The sequence below is a fragment of the Agelaius phoeniceus genome, chromosome 3 (genome assembly GCF_051311805.1).
Source record: "Agelaius phoeniceus isolate bAgePho1 chromosome 3, bAgePho1.hap1, whole genome shotgun sequence".
Classification (NCBI taxonomy): Eukaryota; Metazoa; Chordata; class Aves; order Passeriformes; family Icteridae; genus Agelaius; species Agelaius phoeniceus.
Window position 1 is genome coordinate 50,073,961 of NC_135267.1, and position 21,861 is coordinate 50,095,821.

The following is a 21,861-nucleotide window of genomic DNA, read 5'->3' on the forward strand; positions in this document are numbered from 1 at the left end:
GTGTCATAGGCTCACGTGGGACCCTCACAGTTTTCAGCCTAGTTATTTGCAATCTCAGTCAGATATGTAAGAGTTTAGAAGAAATTCCAGGAGGTTCCCAATGCGGTCGGCTCCTCATCACCAAGCAGTCCATGTCTTTTATGTACTTGTCATATCAAAACTGAAAATACAGTGGTCATCACAGTGGGAGAGCACATCAGTGTCATGCCTTTAAATTTGTGTTATGGCAAAAAAACCCAATAGTTATAATCATCAGTTGCAAAGAAGGTATTTCTCAGCAAGACAAACACTAGAAAGATAACAAATTATTGCCTCAATATTTTTAGAACAATGTTGAAAAATTACATAGGTTGCAAATAAATGGTACAAAAACTATTAGAGGAATTGCAGAAGAAAGTTAAGGAGCTCCATCTATTTTGGCAGGAAAAAATATTATATGGAATAAAATCAATTTCATAAGAGAAAATATTACATACAAAAGGGTTGTTTAGATAAGTGAACTAAGGCATTACATGAACCAACAGCTGGAGGCTGAAGCCAAGCCAACCCAAGCTGGAAGAGAAAAACACTGAAGGCTGCTAAGCAGAGTGGCAAATTGCTGCAGCTAGGGCTGGATTCTCTACCCACCTCATGGTATCTTCTATTTGGAAAAGCATTACTGGAAACAGTGACAGTCTCCCTGAGCTTCTAAAGAAGTATATTATGAACAGCAAGAATGATATATCAGAAATGTCCCTTCTGGATGATAAACAATTAATCCCTTAATTTAATGTGATACTCAGTGCTCAAACCTTCACACACCAGGGGCTGGCAGGCTGGCACTGGATGTAGGATTTCCAGGGAAGGTGAGCAACCAATGCGGTCAGCGCTACCATGTTTTTGTCCCAGTCTCTCTGAATGTTGATGTTTTGTTTCATGGTCTGTTTGCTTGTCTGGTGAACCATTCACAGTAGTACCCAATTCTTGTTTCGTAAAAAGTTCCAGCTTAGCTAGAAGATAACACTGACTTGCTTTATATAGGAATGTTTTCTGAGGCAAGTTTCTGCATCTCGCTGCTTATCAGGACCTATCATTCTTTATTCCGAACAAGATTTCCTTTTCATATTTCTGCTGTGAAATATTTACCAGTGTACGGCTTAGGAGTAGGCCCATGCCAGTGCTGTGATGGGACACAGCCAGCTCTTAACCCATGTCCTTTCTAAAATTGTGCTTTCCTTTACTGCTGTCATAATTTTCTCTCTGAGGCAACTCAGCTGTTTCTCTCCAAGTTTTTGTAATTCCTGATGTGACTCAACCCACCTAAAATTCTTTAGTTAAGACCAAGGAAGATTGTTTTTATATAATTGTAAGTGCACAGTGAGATCATTAGTGAATATAGTTTCTGACCCTGGATTCCCAGGATAATTTCCTATACCAGGACTAATTTCACAGACTCACCAAAGAGGCAAAATACTGCCTGCATTTTTGCATGAATGTTTTTATTTCTCTGCATTAAGACACTGAGGTTTACTTGTGTTTTACACTGCATAGTTTTACAGCCAAATAACTGTCTGTAAAAGAGATCTAATTCATACCAAGCCACATCAGACCCGATTCCCTTAGCATATACTTGAGTGTGAGGTAAAACCCCTGAATTCAGCCCCCAAGGAGAGATTCTCCAGGGGGAGATCATCTGTCACATCACAGCACCCAGTCACACATGTTGCTCTTACACTTTGGGTTTTCCCACACAAGTGAGTGCTCAGCCTTGGCCAGTGTCAGCTCTTACCTTTGCTATGGCACAGAGTCCCGGTGAGGGGCTGGTCTGAGGAGCAGGAGGGCATTCTCTGTCTTTGGAGCAGGTGTTCATTGGACTCAACCTCTGAGAAATGGGCCTTTTTTGGTATCGTGCTCAGCACATTATTACCTTTGAAACAGGCACAGGTCTGTGTGTGTTGGGAAAGCTTCCTACCACTCACAAGCAGGGACACAGAGGAGAAGTGAGATCCTGTTGTCCCAAGTGAGATCCCTCGGTCTCTCGCCGTGAGGAGGGAAGGGCTGTTCTTTAGCTGACTGCTTTAATTTAGACACCAGCCACAGACTGAGTCCTTACCTCTACCATGATTATTTGCTTATTGCTCAGGATAAATAAAAGTATAGACTATAAGGTACATTTATTATTTTAAAGCCTCATTTTCTTGACCATTCCCTCATTCTCTTGACCACCAACACAAAATTGGCTTTGATGGGGGAAGGAGCAACACTGAGGCAGAAGTCACAGCCGCAGTGTTTCAGGCTGCACTGCAGCAGAAAAACAAATTTCCCAAACTCCCAAGAATACAGAGAAAGAAATTTGTTTAAATATGAATTTTAAACCCTGCACCTGGTGCAGAAAACATTGAAACATGATCATCAGGCACTGAAATATGATTTTGGTGAACAGTGGGCATTCAAAACAATTTCTAACACTTGGAATGTAAAAATTGCATTTTGAAGAAAACAAAACAGAGTCAATGCTTTGTTTTACATATGATGTTTTTCTGCTAAAATTAGTTTGAATATTTCCAGGTCTTCAAAATTCATAGTGTTCATTCTTTTCAGATTTCCCCCAATACTTTCATAACCAATCAGCATTTGAAAACTGAGTAATATTATTTCCCTTGCATTTCTTATATTTCTTCTGCTTTATTACAGGTGCTTGAAAGAAAACAAGATGAGTCTCTTCTCACATTAGTTGTGACCCGTACCATGAAGCTGAACATTTCAAAGAGTTGATATTGAAACGAAAACTTACATCTCTGTTAAAAAATAATCTGCCTCCTATGCAACTTTAAAATGAGCAGTGAAGATACATTCACCTATTTACAACTTTGCGTGTCACACTCAGCAGAAAGCCAGGGAGTAAATCCAGTTTACCTTCACGATAATTTGCTGTTTTGACGCGACTTTGCCCCCGGCGTTGTTTTAGTTTCTATTAAATGCAAAAGCATCGCCGTTTCCGGGATTTGTAATGATTTAAAAGTTTCTAGGGAGAATCCTCCTCGGGAGCAACTGGTTCATCCTCTTTCGGTTTATCAGACCTCTCAACTCCTGTGGCTTTGGAAGTGGCATTTTCCAGCGAACGCCGGACTTGGTGGAATTTGGATGGGGTCACCCAGATCCCCGCCTTTCCCGGAGTTCCACTTCGCCCGGGCCAGGAGCGAGGGCCGACGGGCGGCAGGGGCATCCACCCCCGGGGGCAGCGGGGCAGCACCCGGCACAGGAGGCACGTGGAATGTAATGAAAGAAATGAAATAAAACCAAAAGCAGCGGGAGATGGGTTGACCCGCTGGGTAAGCCCTCATCTTCCGCCGACCCCCGGTTCCCCCCGCACCCCGCCAGCCTCCTGCGTGGCCGGAGCTCGCCCTGCGCCTCCAGCCCCGCTGCTCCCGGGCAGTCCCGGCTGCGGAACCGGGGTCTCCCTGCTCCCTCCGCCTCTGCCACCCGCCGGGACCGGGGCTGAAATCCCCCGGCGGCCCGGGAGCCCCTCCAGTCCCGGCGTATTTGCGGGAGGGAGCCACGCTATAGGAAGGGAGGAAGGCAGGGAAAGAAGGCAGGGAGGGGGTGTCAGCACAGCCCAGCGCGGCCTCATCCCCCCTCACTCCTCCCACCAGAGCGTGGTGCCTCTTAACCCCCGGGAACCTCCCTCCCCCGAAGCATTACTCCACTTTGCAGAACACGAGTTGATGAGAAAAAAAATACTTCTCGGCCGCGGCCAGCCATGAGCTGTCTGGATGTTATGTACCAAGTCTACGGTCCTTCCCAGCCCTACTTCGCAGCAGCCTACAGCCCCTACCACCAGGTACGTGTAGGGGACAGCGGTGAAGAGGCAGAAGGTGGGAGGGGTATCGTCTGGAGGATGGCCATCTGGGGCCTCACCAAAGGGAAAAAGGGAAAAGGAGAAGGGGAGGGGAAAGGGAGGGCGGGAGGGGGGGAGATCTGGGAGCCTGCGATGGTGAGCGGAGCAGAACCGCATCCTACCTTGGCGCGGGGCTCGGCAGGGTACGTACGCCGGCGGCAAACGACGGACTACGGGATGCCTTTGGAGAGAGGGGACGATTTTAACCCCCAGAAGGACTTTTAGGGGGTTTGTTTGCTTGTTCGTTTGTTTTAAAATGTTTGCTTGTTTGTTTTATTTACCGGGGCGGGCTACTTCCGAGCGCGGCGGGTCGGGGTAGCGACGTGTGTGGGGACCGTCGGGGGCTGCGAGGCCGGGCTTCCCGGGGCATCGCTCACCCCGGCGCGCCGCATCCTGGCCGCTGCCACGGAAGCCTCTTGGTGCACAGATTTTGCAGCCGCATCGGAGGGGTGCTCCGGAGTTCCGCTCTGGAAGCGGGGTAGGCGAGAGAGACGCGAGGTTGCGGGGTTTGCCCGGTTTGGCGTTGGCGGAGGGAACCGCGGCCGCGAAGGGGAGCAAGGGGCTACAGGATGCTCCCGTGTCCCGGGGCGCTCTCGGCGGCGGCGGGACCCCGGGTCGTCCCCCGGGCTCCCCGGGCTGCCGGCGAGACCCGCGGGGGCTTGGTGAGCTGCAGCCACGTCCCGCCGCCCCGCTGCGTGCAGCTCCGCCCGGGAGGTCGCGGGTACCAGCTAATGCCGAGGTTTCAAGGAAAGGATCGCTCCGGCCGCGGGGATGTTCCGGGCACGCAGGGCCCGTGCTGCGCGGGGATCTGCTGGCGCCGGGACGCGCACAGTCCCGCGTGGGTCAGGCTCGGCTCGCCCGGCTGCACCTGCTGCGCGCCGCTTTCCTTTCAACCCCTCTGCGTTCCCAGGTTTTCCCTCGCCCTTACCCCTTCCAGAAATTAATTCCTTCCTCCCCCAGCATAACGAAAAAGGGGATGGATGTAGAGAACGGCGCCCCGGGCCCGAGGCGGGTGCAGCCCCCGCCGTGCAGCGATCCCTGTGCCCCCTCCAGCGCCCGGCAGCGGGGCTCAGGACCCGTCACAAATAGCAGATAATGTCTTTCCCCACCTTGCCTTCCCTCCCACCACTCTCTCAACCCCGGCTTATGACATTATTAAGGGGGATGATCATTACCTCAATGGCCGAACAGGGAGCCAAGAGGAAAGGCGGTCGTCGCGACGAGTGACATTATCAAATATACCGCGTGTCTTGGCCCAAGACTGTGCCCCGTCCTCTCGGTTCTTCCCCCGCTGGCCGCCCTAAGGCTCTGCTGGCGGCGGCCAAGCCCGGGCTCCGCGTCCCAGCGCTTATTGCTAAGAAACTCTCAGCAGCTGCAGACACGCTAACGCTCATGAAGACGGAAAACATCCGGAAAACTTCACAACGCCCGCTGTTTTCCCACTCGGCGGAATACAATAAAAGGAGATTAATCTTGTAGCAAATACCTGGAGCTTCTTGGTGTCCAGGGAAATGCTGAGTTTTGCCCTGAAGTGTGTTTAAGACTGTCAGTCTTTTTTCCCCCCCTCTTTGCTTCTAACCTCGCCGCTGTGAGTTACAGGACACTCATTGCACCAGATAGATTCTCGGAGCCGGGGACCGAGCGGCTCTCGCGTTGTCCCAGCTGCCAGCGCTGCTCCGTGGGTGCTCGGCCGTCGCCCGCCCGTGCCCCGGCATTGCAGCCCCTTGGCGGCCGCCGTCCGCTCCGAATCCAGCTGCAAAGAGCCTTTTTTGGGGGGGCTTGGTGCGGAGGACCTGGCGGTGTGACCCCCGCCCGGCCGCGCCTTCCCCACCCGGCGGCTGTCTTGCTCCATCCCTTTCGGCACCCGTGGGTTTCGGTCCCCCAGCCCTATTTGCAGTCCCTTCGCTGCCCCCGGACTAGAGAGGGCGATATGGGGGTGTGGGGATTGTGGTGTATGCTGAGGGAACGGAGGGCAGCCGAGGAGCAGACTTTGGCATCCTCCCGGGAAGACCGCGGGAGAGGGCTCGGCGCTGCACGCCGGATGGCACAGGACGGGCCAGCGCACCTTGGTGTGCTGCGTGACCGGCTCCGTTTTCTTTCCTTCCCTGCAGAAACTCGCCTTTTACTCCAAAATGCAGGAAGCCCCGGAGAGCGGCAGCAGCGCCAGCGCCGGCAGCTCCTTCTCCAGCCACGCCGCGGCCAGCATCAAGGAGGAGGACTGCAGCCCCGAGAAGGAGCGACCCCCCGAGGCCGAGTACATCAGCTCCCGCTGTGTCCTCTTCACCTACTTCCAGGGGGACATCAGCGCCGTGGTGGACGAGCACTTCAGCCGGGCTCTCAGCCAGCCCAGCAGCTTCTCCCTGGGCAGCGCGAAGGCGGCGCGGAACGCGGGCTCCTGGCGGGGTGAGCGCTCAGCGCAGGGGGCGCGGGGGATGCGGGGGGCGCCGGGGATGCGGGGGGTGCGGGGCCCCCTCTGGGCCGGCACCTCGTCCCCGCCTCGGCTCCGCATCCGGCTCCCTCCTCCCTCCCACCAGCGGCTGGTGCCCGGCAAGCATCCCCTGGGATCCGAGGCTAGGAGCTATCAGCTGTTTGGCCCTTTTAGGGTAAAAAGGAAAGAAAAAATCCCTTCAGATTATGAAGAGGGGCATGGCCCAGGGGGAAAGCAGTCTGAGAGGCTGTTGGGGGAAACAAATTGTCTTTTCACTGCAGGTGCTTTACCTGGAGAGGGCTACAGCACAACTAGCCACGGAGTGACTCCCAAACTGTGACTGCGACCTGTGTATTCCCTGTTGACCCTAGCTTTCAGTTTAGAGTGGTCATAGTGATGGGAGCAAAGTAAAAAACAAATGTGGGAACAATCTGATCAGCTTCCCACCTCTAAAAGAAAATGATGGTGTGTGTCCATGTATCTTGCCCTGTGTGTATCACCACCCTGATTGTTGCTGGAGTGCTGACAAGGACTCTTAAGTTTTGGAAAACAAGGGCTTGCAGACTTGGCCATGGCCATGTGCTGTCAAGACCAAGGCTGTGGCTTATGCACAGCTCTCTGTATCCACACCTGATTCACAATGGACAGGCCCACGAGAGTAGTCAGGGAAGAGGGGAATAATCTTCTCCACACTCCATCTGCCAGAGAGTTAGGGCTGGCACTTCCTTGTGGGCAGTCTTAGTAACCCTCCCTCACAGAGTCACCAGCTCAGCCAGGGCTGCTTTCCCAGACCTTGCATGGATTGCTGTCTGTAATGTCCAAAAATATTTCACGGGTGAGAGATATTCAGTGCTGGAATTGATGGCAGTAGAGGAGGTTTTTTTGCTCATCATGAACTGCTTCCCCTTCTCCTAAGCAATGCCAAGGCTCAGAGCTGACATACTTCCCTGGCAAAGAAGTATTAGGAACATAGTTTTATTTCTTTCAAGAACAGTGTGCATTCCTAACTAATCATACATAACATCTATTTGTGATATTAATAATCACCAGTCCATCTTGCATGTTGCTAACTGGGCTAATAAAATTTAGGGTCTTTGTCTTTGCCCTGCCAATCTCCAAAGTTCTGCTGAGGGCTTCCCAAACAGTCTGACAATATAACTAAGAAATATATGGCTGTAATAGATGGAGAATTGCCCCAGATATTTGAGTAATTCAAACTTGCCTTTTGTCACATCTCTCACTGTTCCTGCCCACTTTGCTATTGCATTGAGGCAGCAGCTTCTTTCCAGGAAACATTGGGCATAAATGTTTAGACAAGGAGATTATCACAAAAACAAACAAGAAAAACCCAAACCTGAAAATTTAAGTGGTGTATAGTAGCTCTCAGTTTCCACTACTGAAGGAAAGAGATTTTTCTCCGGCCTTAGGTAACAACATTTTGCCCATCTGCATAGTAAGAAAAAGCTGGAGGACATAGTTGCAGCTTCATGGATAAGCCATAGGACAGGTGTGTTGGGTGTTTAGTCAGAGAGGAATTCATATTTGTTTGGAGCAAGTTCTTATCCTTGCCAGTTTTTTGTGGAATAAAGGGAATGAAAGGACTTTTTGGGTGAAAGGTTTGGGTGGATCAGGAAGGGACAAAGCCCTAGGGAAAGGAGATCAAGTCTTGTGTGTGCTCATTGCTGACCTTCTTTCCCACTTCCTTCACTCAGATGGATCCTTTCCAATGAGCCAGCGCATCTTCCCGCCGTCCTTCTGGAACAGCACGTACCAGCCCTCCTCGGTGCCAGCCAGCCTGAGCAGCCCCCTGGCAGCTGCCGCCCACAGCGAGCTGCCCTTCGCCGCCGCCACCGACCCCTACGCGCCCGCCTCCCTGCACGGCCACCTGCACCAGGGGGGCCCCGAGCCCTGGCACCATGCCCACCACCACCACCACCACCACCACCACCACCACCCCTACATCGGCACACAGAGCACCGCCTACCCCCGCCCCGCCGCCATGCACGAGGTCTACGGGCCCCACTTTGACCCACGCTACGGCTCGCTCCTGGTGCCCACGGCCTCCGTCCGCCCCCACCGCCTCACGCCCGCCTCCGTGTCCGCACCCGTCAGCCCCCCCTGTGAACTGGGCAAGAGTGAAGCGGGCGCTGCTGCGGCCTGGACGACGCCGGGCCCCTTCCCCAATGCAACAGGAGACATGGCACAGAGCATTGGCCTCAATGTGGACACAGGTAATGAGCTGCCCTTGGCCCCTCCAGCTCCCTTGGCTCAGCTGCAACCTGCTCCCTATTCCACACCGTCCATAGCAGTAGGGAAGAACTCAGTGGGGGTGGCTGAGGTTCTGCTGTAGGAAAATGAAGTGAGGGTGGAAGCCCCATGTGTGACACCTGAGCTCTGCCCTGGGTGCTCTTCTTGGGGCTCTCAGGCCAGGCAAGTGAAGAACGGAGAGGAAGGATGGGACAGGCCAACATATCACATCTCCACAACACTGTTTGAATTTCTGATGCCCACAAACATTTCCTGAGGCTACAGGTTGCTTTGAGGTACCTTTGTCCTGGCCCTGGTCTTGTTCCTGCATTGAGCAGCAAGAGCTAGGAGCAGAATGGAGCAGCCCCAAAGGTCACTGCTTGGCCTCATCCATGTGCTGCCCTGAGGGGTCATTTCTAGACACCATGCAGGTTCATGAACTAGCCCCTCTCCTTAATTACCTTCTTCCAGTTTTTGAGATGAAAGCACAATTGCATTTGGTGAGAAAAAAGGCAGTGGTCTTCCCCTGGTGGTGTCTGTTGGGGTGTCTGGAACCAAGGTGTGGCTGTAGTGCTGACAAAAATGGGTGCGCAGGCACAGTCAGCAGTGACAGATCCTGAGTCAGTGGTTGTGAGGGGAAGGAAAGTCTGCTCCATGCTGGTTTCGTTATTGCAGCCACTAATGGCTCCTTAGGGTGTCCTCACTTTAAATAGGAGAGACTTTCTCCAGTCTGGCTTGGGCTCTTCTCCTTGTTTCACAGCCTTCTGGGGCTCTGGAGATCCCGTGCTTTAGACTGATCTCACCCGGCAAGACATGCAATTTGTTTTCCTCTGTTCTTAAATGCCTGTACCTATTTTTCTTCTTCCTTTTTTTTTCTTCTCTCCATTCTCAGGTTTGCAACCTCAGGATAAAAGCAAGGATCTGTACTGGTTTTAGAGCTGTCCTTCACTCTTCTTCCCCTGGCTCTTCCCTGTAGCTCTCTACCCATTAGACATGGTGGCATTCAGAGCTGAAATCGGGTCAGTTTGTAACAGCTTCTGGTCTTGGTTTGCAGCTCGCCGTTACTCCTTCTGTGGTGGATCCCTTCTGAGCTGATGTGCTGACTCAAAGACTCTCAGATCCCCCCTTGCCCTTTTCCAAGCCCACCGTGGCCCTGCTGCTCGGGGAAAGACAACAGGATTTAAAAGGACCTGGCATTGCAAGGGTGATACTTGAGACTTATTTCGGAGAAGAAAGTTGTTCTGTTGCAAGAAGAGAGCCAAAGACATTGAACTTCTATTTAAGCAGACCCCACACCCAGACCTGCAGCCAGAATACTCTGAAAGAGTCAAATGACATCATGGATGGTGATGCAAAACCACTGGCCTTCATACAGGCAACAGAGGAAATTGTGGGGGTTTTTTAGTGGTGTGAATATTTTTTTATGGCAGTGAAAGTTATTTCTTGAATGCAACTATGGGAAAGATACTCAGCAGTTTTGAACTGGATTTTTATTTTGCATTATAGAAAAGTAAAAGGAGAAGAAACTGGAACTCATGAACTTTTTCAGACTATCAAGGAACTGGTCAGATTTTTCAGCTTTGTGATTGTGAGTGGCAAGCGTCTGACTGGGCCACCTGCCCTGGACTTACAGATATGCAGCTGTTCCCCTCACAACTGCTTAAATCCCAGAAAGACGAAAACCAAGGTGGCACCTCTCAGACTTTGGCACATTGCATTGGCTGTATAACAGTTGTTTGGTTGGGGGTGGGGTTGTTTGGTTGGTTTTGGTTGTTTTTTTGGTGTTTTCTTTTTATTTTTCTTTTTTTTCTTTTTACAATAAACATTTTCTGGTGAAAGTTAAACCCTCTTAAAGCAGGGGGAGAAAGGAATCCGATGAAGAATGGCTCACCTCCAACCCAACAGCCTTTAAAGGGAACACCAGAACAAAAAGCACTTGGTGGACATTAGTTCTGAGTTGCCTCTAACACTTCCCTTTGTCTACTTGTTGCTGTCATTTTGCCACTTTAGTAGTTGTTTTGTTTGGGTTTTTTTGAAAGGGGCAAATAGATATTTAACAGTAGCAAAGCTGTATTAAAGGTATCTCCTTCATTCATCCTGTGTACTTTAATGAAGAATTAAAGCTAAATAAGAGAAATGAGGCAAACTGAAAACTTCAGGGTGAACCAGAAACCGTATCTCTCACATGGATGAAGTGAGTTATTTTATTATTTTGCATGAAAGATAAATAGAAATCCTAACAGCTGAAAATATTTTCTTGGTGAGTAAAATACACAGAGATAAATACAAAATATAAGAAAATATGAGACCATTGCAGTGCTACATTTTAGAGTATGGTGTGGCTGTAAGATTGGTTAAAGTAAGGGAGCAGGTCCATATTTCTTCGGCTAACAGAGGGGACTGTAGCATATAGAACAGCTATTGAAGTGGTAAATTAAAGTGTTACTACCAGGTGATGAATAATTAATGAAACAGGGCAGAAATGGCACTTACCCTATACCTAAAAGCTGACTTTTTTTATAGACAAATATCTGTTCCCAACACTACTGTGTTTTGCGTTTTTTCTGTTTTGTTTTTTTTTTTTCCTTAATGTAATGTCTTTGAAGCTGACAAATTTTAAAGCATATAGTAGGAAATTCCTAACATTACCTCCTGACACTGGGAGAAGCAGTAGAAAATGAACTTTTATGCTGAGATCAGAGCTTTTACCTTTCAAACTCTCACAAAATTTGGCATAATGTCCACCGTGTGTCAGGAGTGGAGTTATGAATAACCCGAACTTGCTTCTCCTAGGTTTGGTGATAGCTCAATTTCTGGGAAAGAATAGGAATCCTAACAGAAAGAGTTTAACAAAGCAGTGTGAGTATACTGTGAGAAGCTGACCAGGAGCAGCTCCAGCCAGAGCTTAGCAAATGGCAGGAGGGACTTGCCGTGGTTCCCTCAGCCAGACAAACGGGTGGGTGTTTTTCCCTCAGCCTCCAAATATCCACAGCCCAGACAAGCTGCAAAGGGCAAGGGAATTACCCCAGAATTTACCTTATTTGTTAAACCAAAAGCATTCCAAGGTGTTTATCAAGGAAGAAGGCACCAGCTTTTTGCAGCAGAAAAGTAATTAAAAGCATTGGTTTGACTGCAGAAACTTAAAGTTAGCAGGATCATTTTGTGAGCATTTTCCGGAGGGCTTTCTCAGGCTGTTTTTTAAGTTTGTTTTATTTTTAAAGAGAAATCTGAGTCTATGACTGGTCGTGCTTCACCACAATTATTTCTTTTTCCTTTCTTTTTTTCTCCCCTCTTCTTTGCAATTCTTAACAAGGAGGGCTGAGTGACGCAGCCCAAATACATTTGGAAATATTCATGTAAGCATAAATGAGTCATTTGCTACATTGGCATTTACAATTCATTTTGACTGTGAATATATTCAAGCACGAGAATTTATGCAATGAATCCATGTATATTGGTTTTGCCATTTGTTCTGTGAGTACATTTTTTACTGCTTTATCATGAAAACATCTAAACACAAAAGCCAAGACAGAGGCTCAAGGTGCTAAAAGTACAAACAACTTTTTTAAAACAGTCCTACTCTGGGTGTACTGCAGCCTGAAAGCACACATGCCCTGTTTTGGCTAATCCTTGCAGTTTTGCTCACTCTGTGTTATTCTGACTTCTGAAGGATCACCAGCCTTTAAGGTTTGGGCATTAGTCTTTGCAGGACTGGGGCCACAACTCCTAATGCAGTAACAGTGCACGTGACCTCCATGCCATTTCTCAAGCCTGTTTCATTCCTCTTTGCATCATAGGTCACTACTCCTTTAGTCATGAATGCTTGTAGAAAATCTGGAATTAAAAAAGAAACCCTTCTTAGATGTTACGTAAATATTACCTGTCACATGCTTGTCATGCACCGAAGGGGATGTGAGTCCCCATCTCTGCAGCCTGGACAGCAGATCCTCCTTCTGTCCCCTTCTGAATGTCATGCACCCCACCATGCTCTCTAGCTGCCCACCTGACAAACAGACTAGCCCAGCTGGGACGGACAAACAGACACAAACAGCTTCAGACCCATTCGTGCAGAGTCCAGTGAAGAAGGCAGAGGGAAAGCATTTGCTGCAGAGCACGGCAGTGCTGGACACAGCAAGGGTACCTGCTGTTGCCCAATAGCAAGAATGTCCTCTTCACAAGGAGTTTCCAAAGTGAGCTCTGGATGTATTCACCACAGGTATTTATTTCCCTTTCTGAAATTAGCTGAAAATCAGCAAAGCATGAAGGAGTATACTGTTTTGATTATCTCTGAGGTTAAAAGTGATCTGTCAAGGGAAGGATGGAGGTGGGGATAGTGCATGGTATTTGTGGGAGCAGTCTCTATTTTAATGAGGTCTTTGCTTCAGTACGGCTGCAGTTGCAAGAGTGAAGCATGAAACTCTTAAATACATATATGTGCCTCTCCACTTAGAGTTTAATGTTGGAGAGATTTAGGGTAGTGTTGCTTATTTCTTACCTACTTTTCCAGTGTGTTTGCCATAGGAGCCCCCAGCAGAGGAGGAGGAAGGGAGGGGACAGAGGGTGAAAGAGAGGCTGAATAATCCCATTTGCGTCCCCTAGACTGTGTGCTGCTGCCTCTGGGGAAATGTATCTGCCCTGTGTCCTCCTTGGGCCAGGAGCTGCCGACCCTTCTCACCTTCCCTTTGAAGTCATATTTAGGCTCACAAGACAAGTTCTAGCTAGGGCTTAAATGTTGGGCCCTTCTTGGAAGGGAGGAAAATGCTGCTGGTGGCTTTGGATGCAGCAGCGTTCTCTAACTGACAGTTGCTGTGCATCTTTTTCTGGGCAAGTGTTGTAATTAACGTGCCCTTTTGATTACAGAAGGATGAGCCAGCTCCTGTGGAGGATTGTAGTGTCTTGGCTGTCTTCCCGGGCCTGCCACCCAGAGGAGCAGTTGCAGCAGGGAAAGGAGAGAATCCTATGGTTATTTTCAGGAGTGAGACATTGATTTTGTATGCTAGGCAATTTTGCATAGGGAAATGCAAGTAGCAAGATCATTTAAAAAAAAAGGAATAGGGGAAAAAGAAGACAAAAAAGAAGAAAAAGGAAAAAGGAAAAAGAAAAAGAAAAAGAAAAAGAAAAAGAAAAAGAAAAAGAAAAAGAAAAAGAAGAAGAAAAAGAAAGGAAAAAGCAAAAGGAAAAAGGAAAAAGAAAAGGGAAAGAAAAAGGAAAGAAAAAGATAAAGAAAAAAGAGAGAAAGAAAAGTTTTCCTTTAGTCACTTCCCAAGCTTTGGGACTACATCTTAGGGAACCATGCTGTAATTTAGTTATCAGCATGGTAGCACTATTATCTAATCTGAAGGTAGTGACAAGCAACTCAGTCTGGGTTCTTCATGTCCATTTCTAGTCTTAAAGGAGGAGTTACTTTTGCAGTACACTTTCTACTGCCTCCTTAGCCAGGTATAACCCAGGAATAATGTGCATCAAAGCTGTAAGTGCAAATTACAGCAGAGAGGCCCTGGGGTGCTATGTCCCATCCTCTTGCCCCTGCCCTCTCTGCACCAGGTCCCCCAAGAGATAGGGAAGGTGCTGGAAGAGCCCGTGCAGGAGTGCAGAAGTGCAGGGATGCAGAGAGTGCAAATGCAGGTGTTCAGGGTGCAAGACTGTAGGAGCGTAAGAGTGCAGAGTGCAGGGATGCAGGGTGCAGCTGTGCAGGGGTGCAGGGTACAGGAGTGTAGGCATGCAGCTGTGCAGGGGTGCAGAGGTGCAGGAGCACTGTGCTGCAGGGTGCAGGTGTGCACTCTCCTGGCCCCCAGTCTCATGCATGGGCACTTCATTTGTCAGCTGCAGCCCACAAAAACACAGGCTGGCCAAGGACAGTATCATTTCTTTAGGTATGTGCCAGTTGCTTATTCATTCATGGTAAAGGCAGGGTAAATGCCTGGCAGGAGTGCTGTCCCATTAGGAGATGTAATAGCACATTAGATATTACTGAGGGTACTCCATCTCCCTGTGGCATGACACATTTCCTTCTGCCCTACCTGGCCTGGGTACAGCTGCAAGGTGCTCCTCCTCCCTCATCATACCCACCACAACTTCTCCACTTCTCCTCTCCTTGACTTCTATCCTCAGCCTGAACCCTGCATCTCATTTCCTCTCTGTTCTCCTGCCTCCCCCAGGCTCTTCCCTCCTGCACTTAGTACACTGGCCCCACACCACAGCAGCAAGGAGCAAAGAAACAGTGTGAGGAGGGACACAAACTTTCCTGCCAATGTTGTTTGCATGGAGTCAGTATTTACATGATAAACAGAGTTGGACAAACATGGGCCTTTTCAGGAAGAGCCAATGCAATTGGTCTCAATCCTGCAGTGATTGAGGCAGGATGTGGCAGGAACCAAACCTAACCCCTGACTCTGATCCAGTGGAACAACTCCTTTTTTCCAGAAGCTGGTTCCTAAAGAATTATGACAGCCCCCGTTGCACAGAGACACAAATGATTATTCTCTCTTGACAGACCTACACAGCTCCCTCCTTGTATTTAACTGCAGTCCAAGTGAGCTGGATCAGGAAAGAGACACTTGATAGCTGCTGTTTCCGTGGTTGAAATATTTGTGAAGTTAGCGCATAATCTGAAAGCAGAAGCTAATAAATTATAGGGTGCTAATTGGGGCCGGAGTGGAGCCGTCAATCATATTATCCTAAACACACAGAGACCCTCATAACCTAAAAAGGCAAGAAAGCCTCCAGGAACAGCTCCCAGTTGTCACTAGCCATGACCTCCACTTCAGTGAGTGCACAGAGAGTCAAGGCAGAGAGTTTATTCTGCTAAGAAAATGCAAATCCTGTATTTAAGACAGCACTTTTATTTGATTTTGTTTACACTCTTTGGGAGTGTATTTCCCAGAGAATGTTATTGTTTTCATTTGCCACTTAACTTGACACTTATGCCATTAAAAAAAAAAAAAGTAGATCAGATAAGAATTTGCAATTTTTGTAGTTGTTTAGTCCTTTGAGTAACAGTCATAAGACAATTCACAGTCCAACCTCCTTGCACATAGACTTGTTTTTTAAAAGCCATCCTATTACTCATATATCTTTTATTGCTACCCATGCCCCAGTGACATATATTTAAGTCCTGCACTTAGGACCTGCAGGACTCTGTGATCTGAGCCAAAACACAGCTGTGCAGACATGGTAACTATAGGGTGTTTGCAGCTATAGTCACTTTTTCACTACTTTTTCTTATATTGTTTCCATCAAGATTGAGTATTTTACTCACAATATAAAACTGAATCAAAGAATTCTAAAGAGATTTTTAGTAACACTTTTCCCCAGAAATTTATTTCTGTTTGTAGATAGGTAGGCATCCCAGAAAGCATTCCCTGAAGAAAAGATGTGAATGGATCAGATCACCTTGAGGGCCATCACACAGCACATGCAGGAAAATCAGGGGATCAGGCTCAGGCTTACAAAAGGCAGGTCTTGCTTGACTAACCTGATCTCCTTCTATGGCAAGATGCCCCACTCAGTGGATGAGGAAAAGACTGGATGGTGTTTATCTGGGCTTCAGCAAAGCCTTTTACACTGTTTCCCACAGCATTATCCTGAAGAGTCTGGCTGCTCATGGCTTGGCTGGGGTTTTACCCAGCTCACTGGGTGAAAAGCTGGCTGGATGGCCAGAGAGCAGCGTCAGTGGGGTTACATCCAGTGGGCAACAGACACAAGTGGTGTCCTCCAGGGCTCAGTACGGGGTCCAGTCCTGTTTAATATCTTTATCAGTGATATGGACGAGGGAATTGAGTGGTGCCTCAGTCACTTTGAAGGTAATACCAAGCTGGGTGGGAGTGTTGATCTGTTGGAGGGCAAGAAGGCTCTGTGGAGGGATCTGGACAGGCTGGATCCATGGGCCAAGGCCAGTGGGATGAGGCTTACTTCAACAAGGCCAAGTGGCATGCCCTGCCCTTGGGTCACAACAACCCCAGGCAGCGCTACAGTTTGGGGGAAGAGTGGCTGGAAAACTGCCCAGAGGAAAAGGACCTGGGAGTGCTAGTTGGCATCCAACTGAGCATGATCCAGCTGTGCCCAGGTGGCCAAGAAGGCCAATGGCATCCTGACTTGTGTCAGAAATTGTGCGGCCAGCAGCACCAGGGAAGAGATTGTCTCTCTGTACCCAGCACTGGTGAGGCCACACCTGGAATCCTACCTCCAGTTCTGGGCCCCTCACCACAAGAAGGACATTGAAGTGCTGGAGCATGACTAGAGAAGGGCAACAGAGCTGGTGAAGGGTCTGGAGCACAAGTCTTATAAGAAGCAGCTGAGGGAGTTGGGATTGCTTAGACTGGAGAAAAGGAGACTCAGAGGAGACTTTATCACTCTCTACATCTGCCTGAAAGGAAGCTGTAGTGAAGTGCCAGGAAACAAGCGGCAGGACAAGGGGACATATCTTCAAGCTGTGCAAGGGGAGGTTCAGGTTGGATATTAGGAAAAATTTCCTCATGGAAAGGGTTGTCAAGCACTGGAATGGATTGCTGAGATAGCAGAGTCACATCCCTGGAAGTGTCCAAGAAATGACTGGACATGGTACTTAGTGCTATGGTTTAGTGGACAAAGTGGTGGTTGGTCAAAAGTTGGACTTCATTGTAGGGGGATAGAATATAAGTAAATAAAGGTAGTATAGAAAGTAATCTTACCCCCTAAAGCATTACAGGTGGGTTAATTATTAAAGATTAGGAGCCGGCCTGATTTTAACAGGCCACAGCTGTAGCCAATCAGAAGAGTGTTATAAAAGAGTGGATTGGTTGGTTGAGGGAAGCTGGAGTCAGTGGGGGTACTGTGAGAAGAAGGGAGAGTCAGTGCCTAGAGGAGCTGCCTACAGGAAACATCAAGGAGGTATGAAACTCTAGCAATATGGAACCCTTGCAATAACAATAGAACTCTTGTGCTATAATGACAACACCTCATGGTCTTGGAGATAATTTCCAACCTTGAGTCTGTGAAGGGCACCAGAGCTGGTGAAGGGTCTTGAGCACAAATCTTATGTGAAGCAGCTGAGGGAACTGGGGTTACTTAGCCTGGAGAAAAGGAGGTTCAAGAGTAACCTTATCACTCTCTATGACTACCTGAAAGGAGGTTGTAAGAAGGTGGAGGTCTGTTTCTTCTCCTAAGTAACAAGCGACAGAATGCAAGGAAATAGCCTCAAGTTGCACCGGGGGGGTTTAGGTTGGGTTTTATGGGACATTTCTTCTCCAAAAAGGCTGTCAAGCATTGGAACAGGCTGCCCAGGGAACTGATGGACTCACCATCCCTGGAAGTACTTAAAAGACTTGTAGATGTGCTTAGGGACATGGTACATTTGGAAGCGCTGGGTTGATGGTTGAAATTAATGATCTTAGAAGTCTTTTCCAACCTAGATGATTCTATTCCATTCCAGAAAGAAAATCTAGCTATGTCAACAGAATTACAAAAGGAATTAAAATCCAAACAGGGAGTGGTTATTTTACATCTCTGTTCTTACAGTGAAAGACAGAAGGCAGCGATGAACATCCTCCAAACTGATGTCATACAAAGAAGTTAACACATCATAAAAAAGGTTATTTATACAGCAGTATCAGTTATGTTAGTAGAAATAGCAACAATATTTTTGGCATCTTCACTTCGCTTTGATACCCTGTGTTTCTGGCTATTTTTTAGTGTTAAAACATAATCAGTTAGAGTTGCTAAGTGTCATTATAAATAGAGCCATAATCATTTGAAAAATCCAGCTGATTTGCAAGCTTCTGCAACTAGAAGTGTGTGTAACAGATTTTCAAGAATTAATTAAATGAAACAGAGTTAGAATTTTTTAACCATTAGCAGACCTGCCAGCCTATCTTACAGACATTATTTTCTGCAACATCCTTTTTCAGGTCTAGCTGAATAATATCAACTTTGTGTAGAAAGAGGTAAATTTGAATCTAAAGCTTGCCTTCACCACTAAAATGCATAATCCTAAACCCAAATTAAAGAGGATCAATTTCACCTGGTTAGGCTCAGTAAAGCCACACCTAAGGACTCAAATCATCACACAGATGGCAAAGAAAATTTTAAAAAAAGAGGAAATTACCTGGAAACCTCAGCCAAGTCAAATAGATGGTAAAACTTTATTTGCTGAAAACCATCATGGAAAGCAAGGGTGCAGTGACTCTGCTGTCAGGATATTTGTGCCCTTCTATACAAGTGTAAGAGAAGCAAATTTTGAGGGACATTGTGATCCAAAGAGCATTACTAGGCTCTGTTCTCTAGGGTACTAGGAAAGCTGAGGAACAGCAACTTTAATCTCAGTGCTGGACCCTGGCTTGATGTTCTCAGACAAGTTAGGCTGAGGTGAACTTAGACCTTGATTTTCTTGCTCTCACCACTTATGAGTTTCTGCAGGTAACAAAGACTAGCAGAAAAAAACTTGTGTTAGCAGTATAGCTACATGACCTTCTGCTTTCTGGTGTTCATTCTTAAGTTTCCCAAATCATGTGATGATGCCATTGAATGAATGACAGTAAAGTCTCCTGGAGAAGATGAGACCTGAATGTTAAATATAAAAAAGGCAAATAAATCATCTTGATACCCCAAGTTTTTCTGTCTAATGTGATAAAACCAAGGATGTCTTTTGCCTTTCATATCTCAACATATCATCCTTTCAAGCTGTATAAATTTTCCCTTCAGATCTCTTGACAGCCACATTCCCATAGCTTATGTCACTGGGCACTCCCTCTGTGGCACATGGGAATCAGAGAATGATCCTGCTAGAGCCTGGCATATCTCTCAGCTACATGGACGTTTCCATAATTTTATCTTTTATCTAATAAGAACTCAATATTCTTGTCATAAAAAATTGGTTTTCCTTCATAGTATCCTGATCGTGGATCCCAAATAGAAAGCATGAGATACACAGGTTTTGGATAGCCCTGGTCATCAGTATGTGCCAGCTCAAAAGCTCTTGCAATCAACCCTGTCTGAAAGACAGAAATGCATGGATGGCTGAGTGCTACCACCTGCTGTAGACCTGAAAAGAGATGACTTAAAATTCAGAAGACTGGAAATTCTGCCTTAGTAAATCAGTAACATCTGCCATGGCCCTTCACACTTACAAAAGAATTTGCAAACATTAATTAATCACCACAGCATTTGTATTGGGTTGTAGGAAATTCAAATTACAGCCAGAAGTAGAATATTTTTCACCCATTCATATGCACGTCAAAGACAAACCAGCTACAGACACGCGATATATCTATCCATGTCCATCCAAGCACAGCTCAGAGCTCAGCTATGGCCATTTGGGAGCCCAGCACTCGTGGGCTGTGTGTGTGGCATCATTTGGGCAGTGTGCTCAGTGTTGCTGCTCAGTGTTTGTGCTGGCATCAAGGAACACCAAAGAGCCTGAGACAGGAACTGGCTGTGGCCCAGAGACCCACCTGGGGCATCTCCTGGTGAGATCAGGAGATCACCCCAATTCAGTGCCTGAGAGCACATCTCTTCTGCCCAGCAGCTTAGAGACTGTACTGGCTTGGAGTTTATTCACAGCAGGTCATCTTGTGTTATATATTAGATTTGCAGCCAAAACAATACTGATAACACAGTAATATTTTAGAAACTGCTGAGAAGTGCCTGCACAGAATCAAAGCCTTCTCTGCTTCTCACTCTGTGCCCCCTCCCCAGTGAATAGACTGAGGGTGCTCAAGACATTGGGAGGGGACACAACCAGGCAGATGACTCAAATTAACCAAAGAGATATTGCATGCCATGAAATGTCATGCTCAACAATAAAATGGAGGAGACTTAAAGAGATTAGTCCTCTTTTTTTTTTTTTTTAGGAACTGGCTGGGCATAGGTCTACCTGTCTCAGGACAAATTTAAGCTAAATACTTGGAGACAGATTTTATACTGCTGTACATCAGCTTAGCTTAACATATCTAACCTGATTTACAGCATGGTCCACATGCCTTATACTACTCTTATCTCACATATAATCTTTCTGATAAACATTTATTTTCTTTAAATGATGTTATCACCTTTAAATCCATCTATATTATTTAAAATCTGTAGCCATGGAAGTCAAGACATTTGAACTCAAGGGTTCCTTGACTCTTTCCCTTGATCTGTGATAGGTGGAGGTAAAAATAGAGGCAACCACAGGCCAGGTAGCACCCATTTCCCTGCCCAAGAAAGAATGCGTTTAAGAGGTCTTTCATTCTCATTCCTACTCTGTCAAAAAGCAGCATGAAAACTGCAATCAGACCTGTCTGCTGGAAGGCAAGAGGTGACCTCCTGATATGACTAAGTGTTGCTGAGAAAGATATGAATAATCAAGAAGAGTTTGAATGAAGAGAGGAAGCAACACTTCAATAAGACAGAGAAGATGAAATCATAAAGATGTGTAAGGAGAAGGGTGATACATAAGTAAGAGGGATTAAGAAACTCTCTTCAAGTAGAATCTGGGTGGAAGCAAGTGAGGCTAAGTTTGCCAGCATCAAATTCAGCTTTACCATAACTCAATGGAATAGTTGCATTTGCATACTTACTTCTCTAAGGCAGGAAAATGAAGGGGGGACAATGGAGTTTTGGCCAGTGTAAGGGTAGGGCCATGATCAGAGCTCACACTGTATCACTGAGCATGACTCAGATGACTGCAATAACTGGGAAGGGTAGGTATTGTATCTTCCACTGAATTCAACAAATTATAGATCAGGATCCTCAAATTTGGATCAAGAAGTTAATTTTTATCCTGTCCAATACGTTTTTCGTATTATCAGGTACAAAAGGCATAGATCACTGGTCAATATCCTAAGGTTTCATCTATTGGCAGTGTGTTAAATGTGACACATTTTTTTCTCATCATACTGTGCTAATTTTTTCATTAAAACTAGGCTGGCCTTACAACACTTACAAAATGTGGACACAAGAATTACCTTCCCCTTTTTCCTTCTGCGCTGTTTTGTGTATTTGTGACTGCTTCAAGACCTGGAGGGCATTACTCCTGGCTTCTCTCTGTCCCTGATGCTCATCTTTCCCACTAACCCAGTTTACACACGTTGGTTAGGCTCTTCCATGATTCTTTTTTAATGCAGACCTACACAAAGCTGAATTGACTTGGGATATCACATCACAGGTGCTCATGAGGTCTGTGAAGGGTATTGTCTTGACAAAATTTTGGGAGGATTGAAGGTTTCTCCTGCTAAAGAAAAAGCTATTGTAGAGTCTTGTTGTTCAAAACCTTTGTCTGAGGCTTGCTGACTGAGCAGTCTTCTTGACTTAAGTCAAGCTATGCACACAGAGCACATTCAGGTGTGGTGGCTAC

General features: G+C 47.0%; 1 protein-coding gene and 1 long non-coding RNA gene across 3 annotated transcripts in view; one reads left to right on the forward strand and one right to left on the reverse strand.

The window, feature by feature from the left end:
* The window catches only part of LOC143693707 (uncharacterized), a 45,898-nt gene extending 40,703 nt beyond the window's left edge, over nt 1–5,195 (reverse strand). For both annotated transcript variants that reach the window (XR_013181645.1, XR_013181644.1), the window contains exon 1: nt 5,053–5,195. This is a non-coding gene — a long non-coding RNA (uncharacterized LOC143693707). The remainder of the gene's footprint in view (nt 1–5,052) is intronic.
* Nucleotides 3,694–10,688, forward strand: VGLL2 (vestigial like family member 2). Its single transcript, XM_054630528.2, has 4 exons — nt 3,694–3,820; nt 5,989–6,280; nt 8,018–8,536; nt 9,607–10,688. Exons 1-4 carry the CDS (start codon nt 3,740–3,742, stop codon nt 9,645–9,647), a joined length of 933 nt encoding a protein of 310 aa, XP_054486503.1. The 5' UTR covers nt 3,694–3,739; the 3' UTR covers nt 9,648–10,688.
* Nucleotides 10,689–21,861: the final 11,173 nt, after the last annotated feature.